Source organism: Amblyraja radiata, chromosome 14, assembly GCF_010909765.2.
Source record: "Amblyraja radiata isolate CabotCenter1 chromosome 14, sAmbRad1.1.pri, whole genome shotgun sequence".
Taxonomy (NCBI): domain Eukaryota; kingdom Metazoa; phylum Chordata; class Chondrichthyes; order Rajiformes; family Rajidae; genus Amblyraja; species Amblyraja radiata.
In genome coordinates this window covers 28,361,646-28,380,971 of record NC_045969.1, presented here as the reverse complement: position 1 = coordinate 28,380,971, position 19,326 = coordinate 28,361,646, and the positions used below count along the sequence as shown (strand labels likewise).

At 45.7% G+C, this 19,326-nt stretch overlaps 1 protein-coding gene across 1 annotated transcript in view; it reads right to left on the bottom strand.

The window, feature by feature from the left end:
* Positions 1-19,326, bottom strand: part of htr2a (5-hydroxytryptamine receptor 2A) — a 43,014-nt gene that overhangs the window by 14,180 nt on the left and 9,508 nt on the right. The window contains exon 2 of the mRNA XM_033032914.1: positions 4,745-4,945. Coding sequence (XP_032888805.1) covers positions 4,745-4,945 — 201 coding nt within the window. The remainder of the gene's footprint in view (positions 1-4,744; positions 4,946-19,326) is intronic.

Below are 19,326 nucleotides of genomic sequence, written 5' to 3'. Positions count from 1 at the left end.
AGACATGCTGAACTTTCTTAGTCTTCTGAGGACAGAGAAAGCGTTGGTGTGTTTTCTTGGCCATAGCTGCGATATGGTTGGTCCAGGCCAAATTGTTGATGATATTTATGCCAAGGAAATTGTAACTCTCGACTATTTCCACTGACTGGGGCATATACACAATCTCATTTCCTTAAATCAATAATTAGCTCCTTCATCTTGCTGACATTGTGGGGATGGTTGTTGCCGTGATACTATATTACTGAGATCTCTATCTCTTTTTTGTACTCAGTCTAGTCATTGTTGTAGATTTGGCCTACTATGGTGGTGCCGTCTGCAAAATGATGGAGTTAAAGCGGAGGACCAATTCACTGGATGTTTTCAAGAGAGTTAGATTTAGCTCTTAGGGCTAAAGGAATCAAGGGATATTGCGAAAAAGCAGGAACAGGGCACTGATTTTAGATGATCAGCCATGGTGGTGCTGGCTCGAAGGACCGAATGGCCTACTCCTGCACCTATTTTTTGATGTTTCTATGTTTCTGTTTCTATGGTCACAGACCTCCAGTCAGAAAACACTGCTTCACCGCTATCTTCTGTTTTCTGTGGTTAACCTAATTTTATTTACCAAATCACTGTGGACCCCATGATGCTTAATCTACAAAACCATGAGCGACCTTATCAAATATTTTGCGTAAGTCCATGAAGAAAACATCCACTGCTTTACCTTCATCAATCATCTTCGTCACTTCCTCAAAAGATTCTATCAAATTTGTGAGACAGGATCTCCTCTGCACAAAACGTAATACTTTTATGTTTTTACAAATGGCAAATCAATCCTGTCCTGAAGACTCTTCTCCAATAATTCCCCCATCATCGATGTGTGGCTCGCCAACCTACAGTTTCCTGGGCACAAATTTCCCTCATCTCCCCAAGGGGAAACAGTCCCAGCCCATCCAGCCTTTCCCAGCTGAATCACAACCTCCCCACAGCGGGGCAAGTGAACAACACACCATACTCCAGCTGTGGTTTCATCAATGTACTGTACACTTGCAACATTACATACCAGTGTACAGTACTGTTCCTTTGACCTGGTTAGTTGGTTTACTAAGCTGCAGATGTTAACACTGCAGCCTCCGCTGTGTCTGTTCTGAAGGGACGAGACACACTCGGGGACCCAGAAGAGTGAGCGGACCTCCCCTTGCCGATGAATGGCACAGTGGTGCAGTTAGTAGAACCGCTGCCTCAAAGCCCCAGCAACCCACGTTCAATCACAATCTCGGGCGCTGACTGTGTGAAGTTTCCACATTCTCCCTGGGACCATATGGATTCCTGCCAGGTTTCATTACACATTAACTGCATCCACTGGTTTAGTTGCTGTATATGGGATCATTCAGTGGGCAAGTTAGCTACAGTTCTTTGCTGCAACATGACAGAGCATTTCATTTTTCTATCAGAGTTTGGAATGACCAGGTCAGTGCAGACATTATGGGTCGAAATGCCTGTTCGTGTGTTGTACTGTTCTATGTTTTATGTTCTTTCCTCTATGTTCTGTGTTTTATGTTTAATGTTGTGTGTTCTGTGTTCTTTGTTTTGTGTTCTGTTCTGTATTCTGTGTTCAATATTCAACTTTCTATGTTCTATATTCAGTGTTTGTTCTTTGCAGATACGACAGTGGCACTTAAAGGGTTTTAGATAGGCACGTAGATATGCAGGTAGTGGAGGAACAAGGATCATGCCGGCAGAGGAGGTTAGTTGGCAACATGTTGTGCATGTTCAGCATGGACATTGTGGGCTGAAGGGCCTGTTGCTGTGCTGTTTTATGACATGTTTCTATGATTGCTGCATATGGTGTGGGCAATGCAACATGCCACGGCAGTCATGCACACCTGTGGTTTGGGCTCCTGTTCATTTCCCCCGTCACTGTTCTGTGGCAGGAACATCAGAAGATGGTTATTGGTACAGCTAAATGTATTGATCCTGAATCACAGTACACACCGTGTGTTATGGGCAAGCTGCCCACTGCTTATAATCAAGTGGACATCAAAATCAATGCTCCTGTCATCACAAAAGATTATCATTGGGCCACCAATCCCACAGAGTGCAGGACAGGACATCACTATCAATGTTCAGTTGCCTGACAATACGGACCCAGCAGAAGGAGCCATTCAGCTCATCGTGCTCCTGGCAGCCCTGTGATATGACAATCCATCTACAACTCAGTGACCTCTGTGAGAAACGGAGTCACAGAGGTTTACAGCACAGAAACAGGCCGTTCAGCCATGCTGATCAAGTTGCCTCCCTGAGGACATTCCTGATATAATTGTTCAGATCTCCTGCTCATTCTCCACCTAATTACTTGACTCCAGACCATTTTTCCGTGGTATCTCCAACACAAACCTCTCGGGGCTTGGTGGGTTTCTGCTCGTTCTCCTCTGAATGTCTCTGCTCTACAACAATCCCATTGTCTCCAGTAATGGACATAGAGTTATTCAGCACAGAAGCAGGATATTCGGTGGATATCAACCATGCCTATCAAGTTGCCTCTCTGAGTTTGTCCCATTTACCCGCATTTGATCCACATTCCTTGTCACCTTTCCTTTCTCCGTACCTAACTGTCTAAATGTTGGAAGTCTTAGAGTTATACCACACAGATAAAGTCTCCATGGAACTCCTGCCGCACATTCTTGGGATTTTCCTGGCAGCAGTGAACAGTATAACTATACAAAAAAAGCTTCTCAAGGGTCTCGACCCGAAACATCACATATTTTATTTCTCCAGAGATGCTGCCTGACCCGTTGAGCCATTCCAGCTTTGTATGTCTATCCAGTGTAAACCAATGTCTGCAGTTATTTCCTACACAGTATAACTGAGACGCTGGGCAATGAAGAATGAAACAACTGTTGGTGTGCTGAGAAATGCACGGCACTGGTACCTGGTGCCCAGCAAGTCAGTTTGTAGCCACAACAGTGAAAGTGGTTTTTCCTGCTCCCTACTGCAGGGGCCTGGAGTGCAGGGAGTCATTCTGCTGATGCACAAAAGCTTCCGTGGAGCCAGACATGTAGTTTTGGGCTCCTTATTGAAGGAATGGTCATTTATATATTGGACCAACCAGTGCCTGTTTGTGTAGGAAGGAACTGCAGATGCTGGTTTAAACCGAAGATAGACACAAAATGCTGGAATTCTTTCTCTCCAGGGATGCCGCCTGTCCTGCTGAGTTACTCCAGCATTTTGTGTCTGTTTGTGTATTTTGCACAAAACTAAACTCATTTTGGCACATGTTTTATTACAATGAGGCTCACTTCTGGAAAAAAAACCCTCACTAGGAATAATACCATAGAAACAGAAAATAGGTGCAGGAGGAGGCCATCCGGCCCTTCGAGCCAGCACCGCCATTCACTCCTCCCGACTGGACTACTGCAACTCACTTCTCCTTGGCATCAGCTCCACCTACATCAACCGACTCCAACTGGTCCAGAACGCAGCCGCCCGACTCATCACCCACACCAAATCCTGGCATCACATCACTCCAGTCCTCAAACAACTTCACTGGCTTCCAAAACTCCCACCGGATCACCTACAAAATCCTGGTCCTCGCCTACAAAGCCCTCCACCATCTGGCCCCCCCCCCATATATCACTGACCTCCTCTCCCCCTACCAACCCTCACGGTCCCTCAGATCCACATCAGCCGGTCTCCTCTCCATCCACAAATCCAACCTCCGCAGTTTTGGGGACAGAGCCTTCTCCAGGGCAGCTCCCAGGCTCTGGAACTCCCTCCCCCAACTGATCCGCAATTCCGTGTCCCTCACCATCTTCCAGTCCCGCCTCAAGACCCATCTCTTCACCTCTGCCTATCCTTAGCCCCACGTCCCCCTCCCTTTTCATCTGTGCTTGAATTGCCTCATATTGTGTTTTGAATTGAATTCTGTCTTTAATTTGTGTACTAGTCATGTCTCTACTATTTATTTCATTCCGCTTACATGTTTTTCCTCTACTTGCTAAATTTTTGTAAGGTGTCCTTGAGACTCTTGACAGGCGCCCATAAATAAAATTTATTATTATTATTATTATTGTGATCATGGCTGATTAAAGTGGTCAAAGCAACTCGGGTTGGGTTGGGACAGTTTTTAATGGGCTGAATGGCTTCCTCATGTGTCTGTGTTTCCACCAATCTCTGTCTCTGCCATTTGCTTCACTGCCGCACACATCTGGCTCCATTACACATTATGACAGAGAGCACACCACGCCACGCCACATCAGTGACTGGGAAACAGTGTTCAGGGATCAGGAAAAGTGGCTCACAGTGCAATGACACCCCTTAATTCTTTCATACATTTCCCATAAAGTTTGCATCCCTCGATCCCGTTGGACATCAGCACTAAAGTCCTATGGAGCCACCAGTTGTCTGAACCTGAGGCCGATGAAGCTGCTCCTATCTGCACGGTGTGTGCAGCCTTTGCGAGCTCTACGAGTGAGTTAGCCTGAACTATTAGATGATGACCCAGCTTAAAATAATCCTTTGTTTATATCTGTCCCCGCAGTGCCTGATTACCAGGCTGATTACCATCCTCAGAGGTGTAGTTAGTCTCGCATTATCATCAGACTACTTATTACCCACTGTCACGGTTTAAAATAAAAATTAGAGGCTGTAATTATATTACATTATATGTTTCATTATTCAGGGAAGGGAAGAAGGTGGGGAGAAAAGACAAACAATGAGTAGACTGGTAAATCTGTCTCTGGATAATGAGATATTGTGTACTCACCAACTGAGATTGTCCAAACGGCAATTATTTTCAGGAATGCCTTTGTTCTGGAGTTGAAGCGGCTGTGATGGATAGGATTCCGAATCGCAATGTAGCGATCTAAAGATATTGCACACAAGTGCATGATAGATGCAGTTGAAAATAATACATCAAAATAAATCCATATCGGGCAAAGTTTGACAGGGAGCGGCCAGAGGTATCCTAGAAAAAGGACAGAAGTCAATGAATGACTGAAACTTAACATCTTTAAACATTTGGAAACACAAGGGATTGCAGATGCTGGAACGCTGAGCAAAAACATACTGCTGGAGGAACTCAGCAGGTCAGGCGGCATCTGTGGAGGGAAATAGACAGATGACATTTGAGGCTGGAAGCCTTCTTCAAATTGATGCAGTAGAGAGAAGAAAGCAGGTAGAATGAAGGGCGGGGAAGGGATGGGTAAGAGTTGGAAAGTGATAGGTGGGTACGGGTGAGGAGGGGTTCATTGGTAAACGAGTCTGGTGGGAGAGGGGTGGGTGGAGATAGTAACCAAGGCTGGAGGTGAGAGGTGGAGGACAAAAGTGTCCTGACACAAAACATCATCTAGCCACTTTCCTCTCCAGATGCTGCCTGAACCGCTGAGCTCCTCCAACAGTTTATTTTTAATTATAAACTTTCTTTTTATCTTAAATATAAATAGAGTTTGAATCATCGGAATTGCGACTTTATGACGCATTAATCTCTGAATGAATGTGAAACCTGGATATAGAATGCAATCTCCCCCGGTTCCACAATATATATCAGGGTGAGCAGCAAGAAGGAAGATTCTGTCTGCTGACATATTTGGTAGTCCTGGGTGGTCTTGAAAGTGACGCAAGAGCTGGAGGCTAGAGCAGTCACAGTGCATCGCCAGGGCTTGTTGCATTTATATTTACAACCTGCAACAGTCGACACACTGAGCTCAGTGAAGTCGAAAGAACCACTCAAATTCCCAAAGTACTTTTCATGAATTCGGAAGAACACAAAGGGGTGTTAAACTCAGGGAAGTGCTTTGCAGATTGTGTAACAAGGCAGCCAATGCGCGCACAGCGAGATCCCATGGATTGGTGGTGCAGGCAGGATTTAATCATCTGCTTCGTGGCTGTTAGCTGAATCAGGGGCATTGCCAGGAGATAGGGCAAAGCTCTGCACTGGTCTCCAAGGAATTATTTCAGCTTGGTTTAACGTCCCAATCGGACACAGCAACACAGAGCAATTGTAGAATCACGTCCTTAGAACTTCCTCAATTAGTCACACAGCTCCCTCCAGCCAGATCCATCAGCCCAAAATGTCAGAACTGCTGATTATTACTGTGAGCTGTTATCCCTTTCAAAATATCCCTAATTAGCTGATGTGCTGTATTTTCACCAATTTTATTTGTTCACAAATTGGCTTCTGGTTATGGAGAAAGGCCACACTTTCACCTCTGTGGATGAGTTTGAAGGCCAGTTATCACGTGTACTTTGCATGGTAGCAAAGGAGCTTTTATTGAGAAATGATCGATCTATTTCTGCCTTTTTTTATGTACACATTGTTAGTGGTCAGTTTTTTGGTGAGATTCTGAGGTGGTTGATGAGGCCCTTGTGGGAATGCCAGACTGGTGGGTCAGGACGTGGATGGTTGGTGAGGTGAGGTGAGGTGAGGTGTCCCCCTCCTTCTGCGTATTCCTATTCCCCCAATCTACATTGCTGCGATCCTCGCTTGCTTACTTTTGTCTTCACTTTCTCGGTAGCTGTACCTGAATTCCACCAGCTTGACTGTGTGGTCATTAAATAATCTAATCTAATCTTATCTAATTATGATTGTACTCATGTATGGATAATTTATGCATAGCTGGATTACATGCAAACGTTTTTCACTGCATCTCGGTTGAGATGGAAATAATATAAACCAAGACCAATGTGTCCCTGAAGGAATGACTGTGCGGAAACCACTGCCCTTGCTGTGGAGCGACTCACCCTGATGTCTGCAGGGGACTAGAAATGTGCCTCACTGTTGCTGAGGCAAGTAGGCACTCTAACGTGTGAAGGAGATGATGGGGCCACCTCTCACCAAGCTGCCCCATGTTTCCCAGTTCTCCCCTCCCAATCCCTAACTCACAGGAACCCCCTCTGGCTTTCCGCCCAGATGGCCTTATCCTGACACCCTCCGTCAGTCCTGCCAGCCATGGCTGGGGTCAGGCTTCAGTGAGGAATGAGCCTTCAAAGGCTGACACCATCCCTTTGCTACATGGCAGAGTGTCTTTAGCAACCATGTGTCCAATGACAATCCATGTTTCTGAGTGTCAACCCTTTGAGCACCATTGGAATGTTTGTTTGGCCATTTCCTGTATTTCATGTTGACTGGGTGTAGGGGCTGTGTACACTATTACGCATGTTTGTGCTCTGCCTGAGATAAAGGCAGACTGAGGCATTCAAAAAGAGTGATGCCCAACATCTGGGCATCAGTGCAACTCTTTGAACTAACCCTGCGGCATTTTCCCAGGGGAGCGTACGTTGCGTTCCTCGCCCACAACCCGTGGACATGGAACTGCAGCCCACTCCAAGGAGCAGATCCCAGTTCGTCGCTGAACCTTGGAAATCTAATATTCAACTTGAAATGTTTTCAAAACTGCAACGATGTGGGGTGCTGTCAGCCTAAGGCTGAGGTTAAATTAAAACCTCTTCCCGAGACAGCGCTGGCAAGATGCCTGGAAACTGTTGGGTCTCCGTGGTTCAAGCTGTAGAACAGGGAAACCAATTGTGCAACTTGGTGACTCAAACGGCGAGGCAGGAGGCGGGAAGAATGAAAGGGTTAGAAATCAGAAGAGATAAAGGGATGAAGCTGGAGAGCTTGATGAAGAGCTTCAGATAGGCTGGGACGTTTTCCCTTGAGCGTCGGTAGAGAGATTTGTTATTGACTTTATAGAGATCTATGTATAAAATCATGATGGGCAGAAAAAAGAGGAATGGTCACAGTCTTTTACCCAAGGTAGGAGAGTCCACAATTGGTGGGCATAGGTTTAGGGTGAGAGAGGAAAGATTTAAAGGGGATCCGAGGGGCAGAATTTTAACATAGCGGGTGGTTGGTATATGGAATGACCTGCAAAGGAATTGGTGGAAGAAGGTTACAATTACAATGTCTACACAACATTTGGACAGGTAAATGGATAGAAACGGTTTAGAAAGATATGGGTCAAGCATTGGCAAATGTAGGCTCAGGTGGGCATCATGGTCAGCATGGTCGAGTTGGGTCAAAAGGCCTGTTTTTGTGCTGTATAGCACGATGACTCTCGGAAGTTAGGTTTATGGAGGAGAAGAATGTTGGATGGGAAGATGAAGGGATTAAGAAGGTCTGGAGCAAAAAAAATACGGGCATTAATGCTAGTTGTCAATGCAGAACACGTTCTAGTGTGAAAGGTCTTTATTTCCACAATGTTCTGGTGACTGCTGGGATTCACTGGGGACTCTGATTTAACTCCGGAGCTGGAACACTGTGGCAAGCCTGGAGCTGGTGAGCCAGGGCTCACCCGAGGCATGTGTCCCAGGAATAAAGTCAGTGGGTGTTTGAGAATAATTTCAGGAGTTCGCTGGACCGATTCCTGGAATAGCTGGACTGACGTGCAGAGAAACTGGGATGACTTGGCTTATATTTTCAGAGGAGTTTATATTACATTATATTTTTACATTAGGTTTTAGTTTAGAATTCAGAAGAATGAAAGGGGACCACATACAAAAGCTACAAAATTCCCACGGGACTAGACAGAATAGATGCAGGGAGAATATTCCCGATGGCCATTGAGCCCAGGGTCAGGGGTTGCAGTCTAAGAGTAAGGGATACATTAATTGGGACTGAGATTCAAAGATATGTCTTTACCCCAAGAGTGGTGAACCTGTGGAATTCTCTTCCACGGATGTTAGTGAAGTTCAAATCATTGAACATATTTCCGGAAGGAGGTGGAATAGGTAGGATTAAGGTTGGAGTGATGAAGAGGTGTGAAGGGAACATAGGAACAGGGTTCTACATTTGGATGCTAAACTATGATGAGTTATACAGTTATACATAGAGTTATAAAGTTAAACTTTCAGCCCAGCGCCAACATGCTGACCGAGGTGCATACCTGAGCCTACTTTTGCCCATGTTTGCCCCATATCCCACTAAACATTTGCTATACATGTACCTGACCCTGGCACTGAAGATGTGTTGAACACCAACCACTAGCAGAGGGGACATGATCTGTACTGACCACTCACACTGCGGATGTGCTCCACATTGCCACTGGCACTGGGGATGTGCTTCTCATGGACCAGTGGGATTTAGAGGCATGCTGGACACTGACCATGTGTTCGACATTGACCACTGGAACACTGGACATGCTCTGCACTGACCACAAGAAGGAGGGTGGGGATGTATTCTACACTGACCAGTGCATTGGGGACATGCTCTACACTGACCACTGGCCCGAGTGGTGTTCATTATGTGTGGACACTGCTGAACAAGGTGCTCACCACCACAGCACTGGCCCAAGGACATCAATGGCCAGTCACTCGCCTGTCCAGACCATGCTGTGGGAGTGGTGTCAATGCCGGACATCACTGTGCAGAGCCAGGCCCACCCTGCATCTGCCTCCCTCCACAGGAGGACAGAGAGCAAAGCTTGCGACAGCCACTGACTGGTCATCAACCATCGGTTTCCCAGGAGGATTCTCTCGGGCAACACGGGCAATGTGTGATGAGATTCCAGTGCCATCTGGGGGTCACACTCCCCCCCTCCCAGCACAGTCCCACAGGAGCGACGAGCAAGGATGTACAGGGTACGATGCCTATCTCCCTAGTGTACACTGTGGAATTCTTTGCCACAGAAGGCTGTGGAGGCCAAGTCAATGGATATTTTTAAGGCAGAGATAGATTGATTCTTGATTAATACGGGTGTCAGGGGTTACGGGGAGAAGACAGGAGAATGGAGTTAAAAGAGAGAGATAGATCAGCCATGATTGAATGGCGGAGTAGACTAGATGGGCCGAATGGTATAATAATAACGGACTCGAGGTCCAGACAAGGGGCAACATTACATTAAAATGCATTTTGCATATTAAAAAATATCATAAATACATATAAAATCTTAGTATATCACATAAAAGCATCATAAATTATATATTAAAAAAAAACACACTACATGAATAAAAAATCCAGATTAAAAGAATGATCAATGTCCTACAACGAGACAACGATACCAGTGTCTCCACAGCTGGGATTCGTAGCGTGTAGTGCTAACCCTTATGTTTGACAAGGCCACAATAAGTACATTTTTAGAGTCATGTATCCTGCAAATGAATTTATACATGTGATTTCTTAGGGTAACTTCTAAAGTACTGGTATAATTCCTCTCCTATCACTTATGACCGTATGCCCTTATGACAAAGCCTATTAGGGTCAAACAATCAGAACAGAGTCGGTTTAGAAATAGGCGTGGGTCATGGGTGTAGGTGGATGGAGGGAGAGTCAGAGGGTTGGTGAGCATCAAAGAGAGAGAGTGGGTAACAGGGAAGTAAATGGAGATTGGGATTGTTGGGGTTACTTTGAGAGCTGAGATAGACTTAATGTGCTGAATGGCCTCCAAAATTGAAAGGAAATATCAGAAATATCCAGGACATTTCCGTAGACTGGCAGCCAATAGCAAGGGAAATTGCAGATACACAAGGGCATACACAAGGGGACTCTCTACACTTCCCTTCCATTTTGTTGCAGCAGAGGTAGTGAAGACAGGATTAGTAATATTTTCTGCCCCTTTCCTGCCCCCCTCCACCCTGTCTGAAGAAGGGTTTCGGCCCGAAACGTTGCCTATTTCCTTCGCTCCATAGATGCTGCAGTACCCGCTGAGTTTCTCCAGCTATTTTATTTACCTAATATTTTTCCAGTGCTTGGAGATGCTGGCTGTAGGTAGACTGGTCCTCAAAGTCAAGCAGGAGACTGGGATCCGTTGCTGGACACTGTGTGTTCTGTGCCAGGCCTGATGTCCTGATCTTCAAACAATATTTCAACCAGAGGCCTGGCTGGACTTTGAAGGTGGTGGTGAAATTCAGTATTGATGTTTTTCTTTCGTAAAACACAAAGTGCTGGGTACAGTGATACAGCGTTACAACTGTAATGAGAAGCAGTGGATGGAGTGTACCTTACATCTGGGAGGCCTAGGAGGCGGAATGCTTTTCTGCACCCAAACATTTTCACCGAGACACTTTTCTTCACCTCGACTTGTCTGCTGAGATAAGGTGCTGGGGCAGTTAGGAGAGGAATTTATGCATTGGAAAAGTCCTCTTTTCACATGCCTCAGTGAAAGCATTGATGATGGTTTGGAGCACGGTCTCTGAAGGTGTACGAGCACACGTTGTCTGTACGTTGTCTGGACGCTCAATCTGAAGTGTGGGTGATCTTGGTTTTGGAGTACAGTCGCCGTATGTTGAACAGCTCCCCATTGATTCCGAAGATTATCTCTGCTCCTGTGGGAGGTTTACTGCCATGAGGAGCAGCCATGTGGCGAGATAGATTGAGAAAAGTGTTCGGCTAATCCGGTCTTCACTGAGATTGGTTGTGTTGTAGGCCCACTAATTAGTATTAAACCTTGCACGCTAGAGTGATGATGAATGGGGACTTGCTACTCAAACATCCTTGCACAGCAATAATGCAAGTGCGTTCAGAAGAATTGTCTTGATTAGCTTAGAATGATAATGGAAAAGATATAGACTGCTACAAGGTTTAAATGATCGGTTGAATAAGTGCCGGTTTGAATGGTAGGAGAGTAGATTTGGCATGGGTAAAATGTAATCAATTCTTGGCAGGCAAAGCTGTGATAGAACTACGGGTGGGAAGCTTTGAAAGTGGAGACGTTTGAGCTGCAGTCCAGGTTCACTTCCATGGGGGAAAGAGAGGGGAAAGTAGTACGAGAGCTCTGTGGTGACTTGGTACAGAGAGTTAAAAGGAATGGCAAACGTTAGAGGCATTTCACACAAGTGAGAATCGAGGTGACAACCCAAAGGGAATAAGACAAGAAGAAAAGGCAAAGACAGTGTGAGAAAGACCTGGTGGCAAACAAACAGGAAACCTAGTCAAGTTGCACACAGGTGTCCTCTTGCTTCCAACAGTATCATGCAGACAATGCCCCAAAACAGAATTTATACATTGAACATATATTCAACTATTCATAATTCACACATAAATAGTCACTTGTGACAATAAAGTATTCCTATTCCGATTAAGACGAGTAAAAGAGAAAGACTGCAGAAAAACAAGAAATGTTTGCCAAAATACACAAATTAAAAATGAGCCCACAGTAGTGCAAGAGGTTGTCTGTGTTCCGTTGCTGTGTTAGGATCAGGTTGTTCAAGAGGGATGAGGGTTACAGGTCATTTCAATAACCTGATGGCTGTATGAAAGTACCTGTTCCTCAACCTGGTGGAGTGGGACTTCAGGCTTCTGTATCTCCTGTACCAAGAATATCCAGCAGGTATTGAACATGAAAAGGGGAGTTCACCAGTGATGAGAAAGGAAGTCTACCCATGGAGGCAGAGGACGCTGGAGCAGGAAAGGAGGTATTCACAGCATTTAGTGCATCTTCTCAGAGTACCAGGGAAGACGATGCTGCAGGTGGAACGCTGCTTGGACTAAAGATTGTTAAAGAGGATGTAATAGGAATGATAAAGAGGATGTTTGCTATACAGGATAAATCACTGGGTACAGATGCATGTATCCTGGGTTGCTTAGTGATGTTAGTGAGATAACTGCAGAGATCCTGGGCTTAATCTCCCAATCATCTGTAGATCCAGGGGTGATGTCTGAGGTTGAGAAAACTGCAAACATTGCACTTATGATCCAAAAAGATGAAAGTATGTCTCCAATAACTGCAGATCAGACAGACTAATCTCAGCTGTGGGGAGAGTTCAGGAAATGAGAATCAAAGACAGATTCAGTCAGTTGTGCAAATATGACGGTTACAGAAATGGTTCTGTTAAACATGGATAGAACATGGATAGGTGACTTTTCGGGTCGGGCTGATTGTACGGAGGGGGGGGGAAGGGGAAGCTGGAAGAGAGGAGGGGCAGAACAAAGCCTGGCAGATAATAGATGAAGCAAGAGTGGGGGTTCTGATCAACAAATGACTGGACAGAGGCCAGAGAAGAAGACATAAGGCGTGAGACAAAGGATTGAAGAGATGGGAGTTGTGAAGCAAGAGGAATGAATGTAGGTGGAAGGGGAGGGGAAGAGGAGAAATAGGTGTAAATCCAGGTGGAGCACAGGGGAGTGAGGGAAGGCAGGAGTGGAGGAAGAAGAAGGGAGGAGGATTTATCTAAAATTGGAATATTAAACATTCATAGCATTGGGTTGTGAGCTACTGCAAGCTGGATATGAAATGTTGTTCTTCCAGTTTACGTGTAGCCTCAGTTTAGCAATGGAGGAGGCCCAAGACAGTATGGGAATGGGAAGACGAGTTAAAACAACCGGGAGATCCAGTAGCCTTTGGCGGACCGAGCGCAAGTGTTCAGTGAAACGGTCTCCGAGTCTACACTTGGTCTCACCAATGTACAGGATGCCATTGTGAACACTGGGTGCAGTGGGTGAGGTTAGAAGAGGTGCACGCGAATCTCTGTCTCACCTGGTAAGACTGCTGGGGTCTCTGTATTGAAGTGAGGGAGAAGTTATAGGAACAGGTGTTGCATCTCCTGTGGTTGCAGGGGAAAATACCTGAGGAGGGAACGGCGTGGATGGGAAGAGATGAGTGAACAAAGGAGTTGCGGATGGAGTGATCAATGGGGAAGGCAGAAAGGGGTGGGGATGAGACGGTGGTGGGATCGTGTTGATGGTGACAGAAATGTTGGAGGACGATGTGTTGGATGGGGAAGCTGGTGGGGAGAAAGGTGAGGACCAGGGGACCTCTACCCTTGTTCCGTCTGTTGGGAGGAGGAGTATGAACAGAACTACAGGACACAGAGGAGACTCGAGGGATCCTTCATGAGGAAAGCCTCATCTAGGGAGCATTTGTTGTGCAGACAAGAGTAGGGCACAGCGTCTTTACAAGAGGCAGAGCGAGAGAAAGAGTAGTCCAGATAACTGTCAGAGTCGGTGGGTTTGTAGTAGACATTATTTGATAATCTGTCCCCTGGGATGGAGGCAGAGTGACCAAGAAAGGTTTGTGAGGAATCTGACGATGGTATTTAAATCATGAAGGGTATCGATAGAGTGGAACTGTTCCTTTTGGTGGAGGGGTCAGAAACTAGGGAGGGAGTGAAACCATTTGTCCAATGAGTCTAAAGTGACCCTGGGAATGCAGTGAGATGTTAGGGTCCATACTGCATTTCTGGGGAGCAGTCAGCTGATTCAATGTGGCTTGAGTTATTAGGAGAGGTTAAGCAGGTAGGCTGCGCCGCTTTTCACAGGAGCGACGATGGAGGTATATAAAATTATGAGATGCATATTCACCACCATCCATCAGGAGAAGACCCCGAGCACCATCATGGTACATGATCACCCCTGATCTCGTAACTCTGTCCCTTGTCTGAGTCCCTCCCACTAATGGACCTAAAGGGGGCAGGGTCCATCTGTGTAGTTTGCAGGCTTATGGAGAGAGGGCAGGGGAGGAGGTTCAGCTGGATTGTCCTCACATAGTGCAAGAAAGGCCTTTTTCCCCCCATTCTGTAACCACTCTGATGTAGTGGTCACCAATATCATCCAAAGGCCATGCAAATGCTGAGAGCAGGCTTTGAGGTGCTTGAATCCATATAAAATTAGCATTATTTTGCCCATATTTTAAAGGAACAGCAAGCTTTTAATTTTCACGCAACTTGAACATCCAGTAGCGAAAAAGACTACAAAAAGCTGTGACCACTGCCCAGTCCATCACTGGCTTTGACCTCCCCACCGTCGAAGGGATTTATCGTAGTCGCTGCCTCAAAAAGGCAGCCAAAATCATCAAAGACCCACACCATCCTGGCCACACACTCATTTCACCATTGCCATTAGGAAGAAGGTACAGGAGCCTGAAAACTGTAACGTCCAGGTTCAGGAACTGCTTCCCTACAGCCATCAAGCTGTTAAACACAACAACGAATAAACTCTGAGCTCTGAACTGCAAAAAACTATATTATTATTGCACTATATTTGTTATTTATTGAACTTTTTCTTTTTTTTTTCTTTCCCCATTATGTACTATGTTTACATATTCACAGATTCTGTTGTGCTGCAGCAAGTAAGCAAGTTCCACCCGGGACATATGACAATAAAACACTCTTGACTCTTGAGGAAGGACATTATTGCTATTGAGGGAGTGCAGCGTAGGTTTGCCAGGTTAATTCCCGGGATGGCAGGACTGACATATGATGACAGAATGGGTCGACATGGTTGGTATTCACTGGAATTTAGAATGATGAGAGGAGATCTCATAGAAACATATAAAATTCTTAAAGGATTGGACAGGCTAGATGCAGGAAAAGTCCAGAGTTCTGGACTCTCCCAACATCTCCCGATGTTGGGAGAGTCCAGAACCAGGGGCACAGTTTAAGAATAAGGGGTAGACCATATAGGATTGAGATGAGGAAAAACTTTTTCACCCAGGGAGTTGTGAATCTGTGGAATTCTCTGCCACAGAAGGCAGTGGAGGCCAATTCACTGGTTGGAGGGAGTTAGATTTAAGGGGGATATGGGGAAAAGCAGGAAAGGCGTACTGATTTTAGATGATCAGCTGAATGGCCTACTCCTGCAACTATTTTCCTATATTTCTATGTTTCTAACCTCCTTGCTACTCAATTCTCCATTAAACCCAGGTCTCTGAGATTCCACATCAGTCCTTTTCCCATTCATCTCCTCTGACATCTCAATTATCCCCCCTGGAATCAAACCGTCAGGATTATATCTGTGCAATTCTTTGCTCGCTCCAAATCCATTGCATGTAAACTGAATTACAGTGGGGTAGCTGGGAACAGGGTGGCTGAAATTAGCAGCAGGAAAATGATTTGGCTGTGAGATTTGGACATGGAAGCTTCACGCCATTTATGAGAAGCATTCAGATGAGCACTTAGAGCTAGAGATAGAGATAGATACTTTATTGTCACATGTACCGTGAAGGTACAGGGAAATTCTTTGTTTTTGCATATACAGTACACAAAAGAGTAGCCAAAAGGCGCAGAAGAGGCTGCGGACCGATACCAATACATGGGATTCACGTGGATGGGTACTGTTGATTATCTGTGCCTCACCTCTCTCCCTGTGGCAGCAGCCTACCATTGCTGCTGGGAGATGTCTTGACCTATGGATCCGTGGGTGTAGGTAAGATTCACAAGGATGTTCCTGGGACTGGAGGCTTTGGGTGATGGAAGGCTGGATAGGCTGGTATTTATTCTTGGAGCAAAGAAGGCTGAAGGGTGACTTTATAGAAATGTTTTAAAATCATGAGGGGCATGGATAAGGTGGATGATCACAATGTTTTTTGCCAGGATAGAGGTGTTTAAAACTGAAGGACACAGATTTAAGGTTGGAGGGGAAAGATTTAAAGAGTTACCTGAGAGAGACCTTGTCACACACTGGGTATGTGGAAAGATCTGACATATGTAGTGGTAGATGTGGACGCAATAACAACATTTAAAAGACATATGGGCAGGTGCATCAATATGAAAGATTTAAAGGGATATGGGACAAATGCAGGAAAATAGGATAAGCAAAGAAAGGCATAAGGCGGCATGGACAAGTTGGGCTGAAGGGCCTGTTCCATGCTGTACAACTCTCTGAGTCTATGAGTGCCACCTGGCAATGACCTCGTTATTCCAGTCAACATGCCAATAATGCCTGCTGTAGCTAATGCTGGTGGCCTGCACGGAGCCACAGGGAAGGGGTGCCTGTCAGCCACTAACTCTTCAGCTCCTCAGAGACTTCTGTGAGGAAACGGTACAGGTCAGAATGATGATGAAGGCGATCACAGGATCTGTGGCGCACCGTGGGCTCACCCTTCAGCCAAGACACAGTACAGGGTCGCAGTGTGATCACTGAGGCACCAGGCGACTGGTGGACTGCAAATACACTGTCATCATTCAGGAAGGATATGATAGGTAACGGCCAGGCCAGTGAGTCAAACTTCAGTGATCGGGAAGTTATAAGGGACTGGATTGATCCACACTTGGAAAGGCTGGGACAGTATTACTCTGTCAGGGGAAGATCCTGTCTCACCAATCTGATTGAATTTTTCAAAGAGGTAACAAAATATATTGATTAGGGCAATGCAGTGGATGTCGTTAAATGTGAAATTCAGAAAGGCTTTGACAAGACCTCGCATGGGAAACTGAACTAAAAGGTTCATTCCCAAGGCAACTTGGAAAATTTGTTCTAAAATCCCCCAGGGGCAGACGGTAATGGTTACCAGTGGTATACCACAGGGAGTGTGTAGGAAGGAACTGAAGATATTTGTTCACACCAAAGATAGACACAAAAAGCTGGAGTAACTCAGCGGGTCAGGCATCATTTCTGGAGAAAAGGAATAGGTGACGTTTGGGATCGAGACCCTTCTTCAGGCTGAGATACTTTCTTTATCTCTCCTTTTCCTCTCCCCCGACTCTCAGTCTGAAGAAGGATCTTGACCTGAAACATCACCTATTCCTTATCTCCAGTGTCTGGCATTACCTATTTGATTTTGATAGAACTTATTGCCACACAACCAGGGTCGGTGGAATTTTGGGTTGTCAGCAGCGGTACAATAATAAAGAACACACAACCACAATAAATAATGTAACACAAACATCCACCACAGCATTCATCACTGTGGTGGAAGGCACAGAACTTGACCAGACCTCCTCCATTTCCCCCCGTGGTCGGGACCTCCACCATCATATCCTCCACTATCATATCCTCCAGGGCTGCAGTTCCAGTGGGATACATGGACGTGTTCAAAAGATACAAGGATGAGTTCAAAATCTCCTTGAGAAAGTGCAGGACCTCAATCCACATGTGGGAATCGTTAGCCCATGAACAATCAAAACATGCAAAGACCATTCAGGCCAGCACTGAGAAGACCGAGTCCCCGCGGTGGGACATTTTCGCTGGAACCTTCCCCACGACAAGAGTGGTCAAAGGCAGTGCATTACATTTACATTATGCACCAGGCTCCCCAACAGAGCAAGTGTATCAACATCATCAGGCTGAGCAGAGGAGGGGGATATATTGATCTCTATCACATGAAGGAAATACTGGTTCCAATTTATCAGCAAGTAAGAAAAACATTTCAACGCTTCACCACCTCTGAGCTTCTCTCCTTTGAAGATTGTTTTAGTTCTATCTTTCAAGTTTTCACACCCTCCCCAATGATTCTGTGTCTTGATAATTATTTCAAGATAATTAAACAATCAAATGGTTATTTAAACAACTGGTCCATTGATTGCTTCATCAATTAATGGCAGAGTCAAATGCTGCCACCAATATATAATCAAACCCTACTGGAAGACCAGTTCCCACAGGTTCTCCCATCATTTATCCACTTGGAGACCCCAACCCAGATGTAATGTCCTCCAACTACCATTCCTCCATCCACATCCAAGGGTCTGGTTAACTGGGTTCAACTCCCCACAAACCCCTCAGCTGATGTACTGGAGCCTCTCACTGGCACAGGCTTTACACCTGAACAAGCTCTTCAGGAAATCCACTCCCAACTCTAAGAAGAGCATCTTTCCTTTAACAGGCTTGAGTCTCCCCACCAAGTGTGGTGTTATCACTTCCCAGAGGAAGTGGCAAAGTAGGTACGCAAACCATAAATCCATGGGCAGTTAGAAGTATCTCAAAATAATACCATATACACATCATTAAAGGCACTGCTAGTGTAATTTTGTGCCTCTTCTTTGCTGAAAGCAGGGTTTCAATCTGTCAAATATTTAGATGCCATCAAGTTGCATTAATTCCAGCATTTAACATGGACCAAGGTAAATAAGCAAATTCAGATGAATTCTGCTGGTAAATATTGGAAGCAATGGTGGTGGCAGGGTCTCCAGGGCTGCAGATGAAGCATCCCGCAGTACTGGAGATCAATCCATGCTCATATCAGCGGATTCCAGCACGTTTCATCTTCCAGTCTCCCCCGCCACTGAAACTCTGGCACGCACGCTGTCAGACGGGCGCAATGACTTGGTGTGTGACAGGGCAGGGACCAGAATGCATGCACTTGGGTGAACATCGGCACTGCGAGTTCTGGTATGGGAAGGACAGGCTCCTGCCAACATGTGGACGGCCATTGGCAGCCATGAGGGAAAAACAAACTCAAGCTGAAACTGACTCATATTTCCCTTTAATGGCTCAGTAAACTCGTGACTCATATTCCTTTACAAACTTCAAAGGCCATTGGGCCAAACCAGTCCGTGTTAGCTGCCAGAGTAATCCCACGCCCCCTCTCATTTTCCCTACAACCTATTGTTCCCACATTCCTGTTATTTGATTTCCCTCCCTAGATTCCACCATTCACCTACAAAGGACGGGCAATTTCCAGCAGCCAAATAACATACTGACCCGCACATCTCTGGGATGTGGGAAGAAACCGCAGCTCCTGGAGAAACCCCACGCGATCAC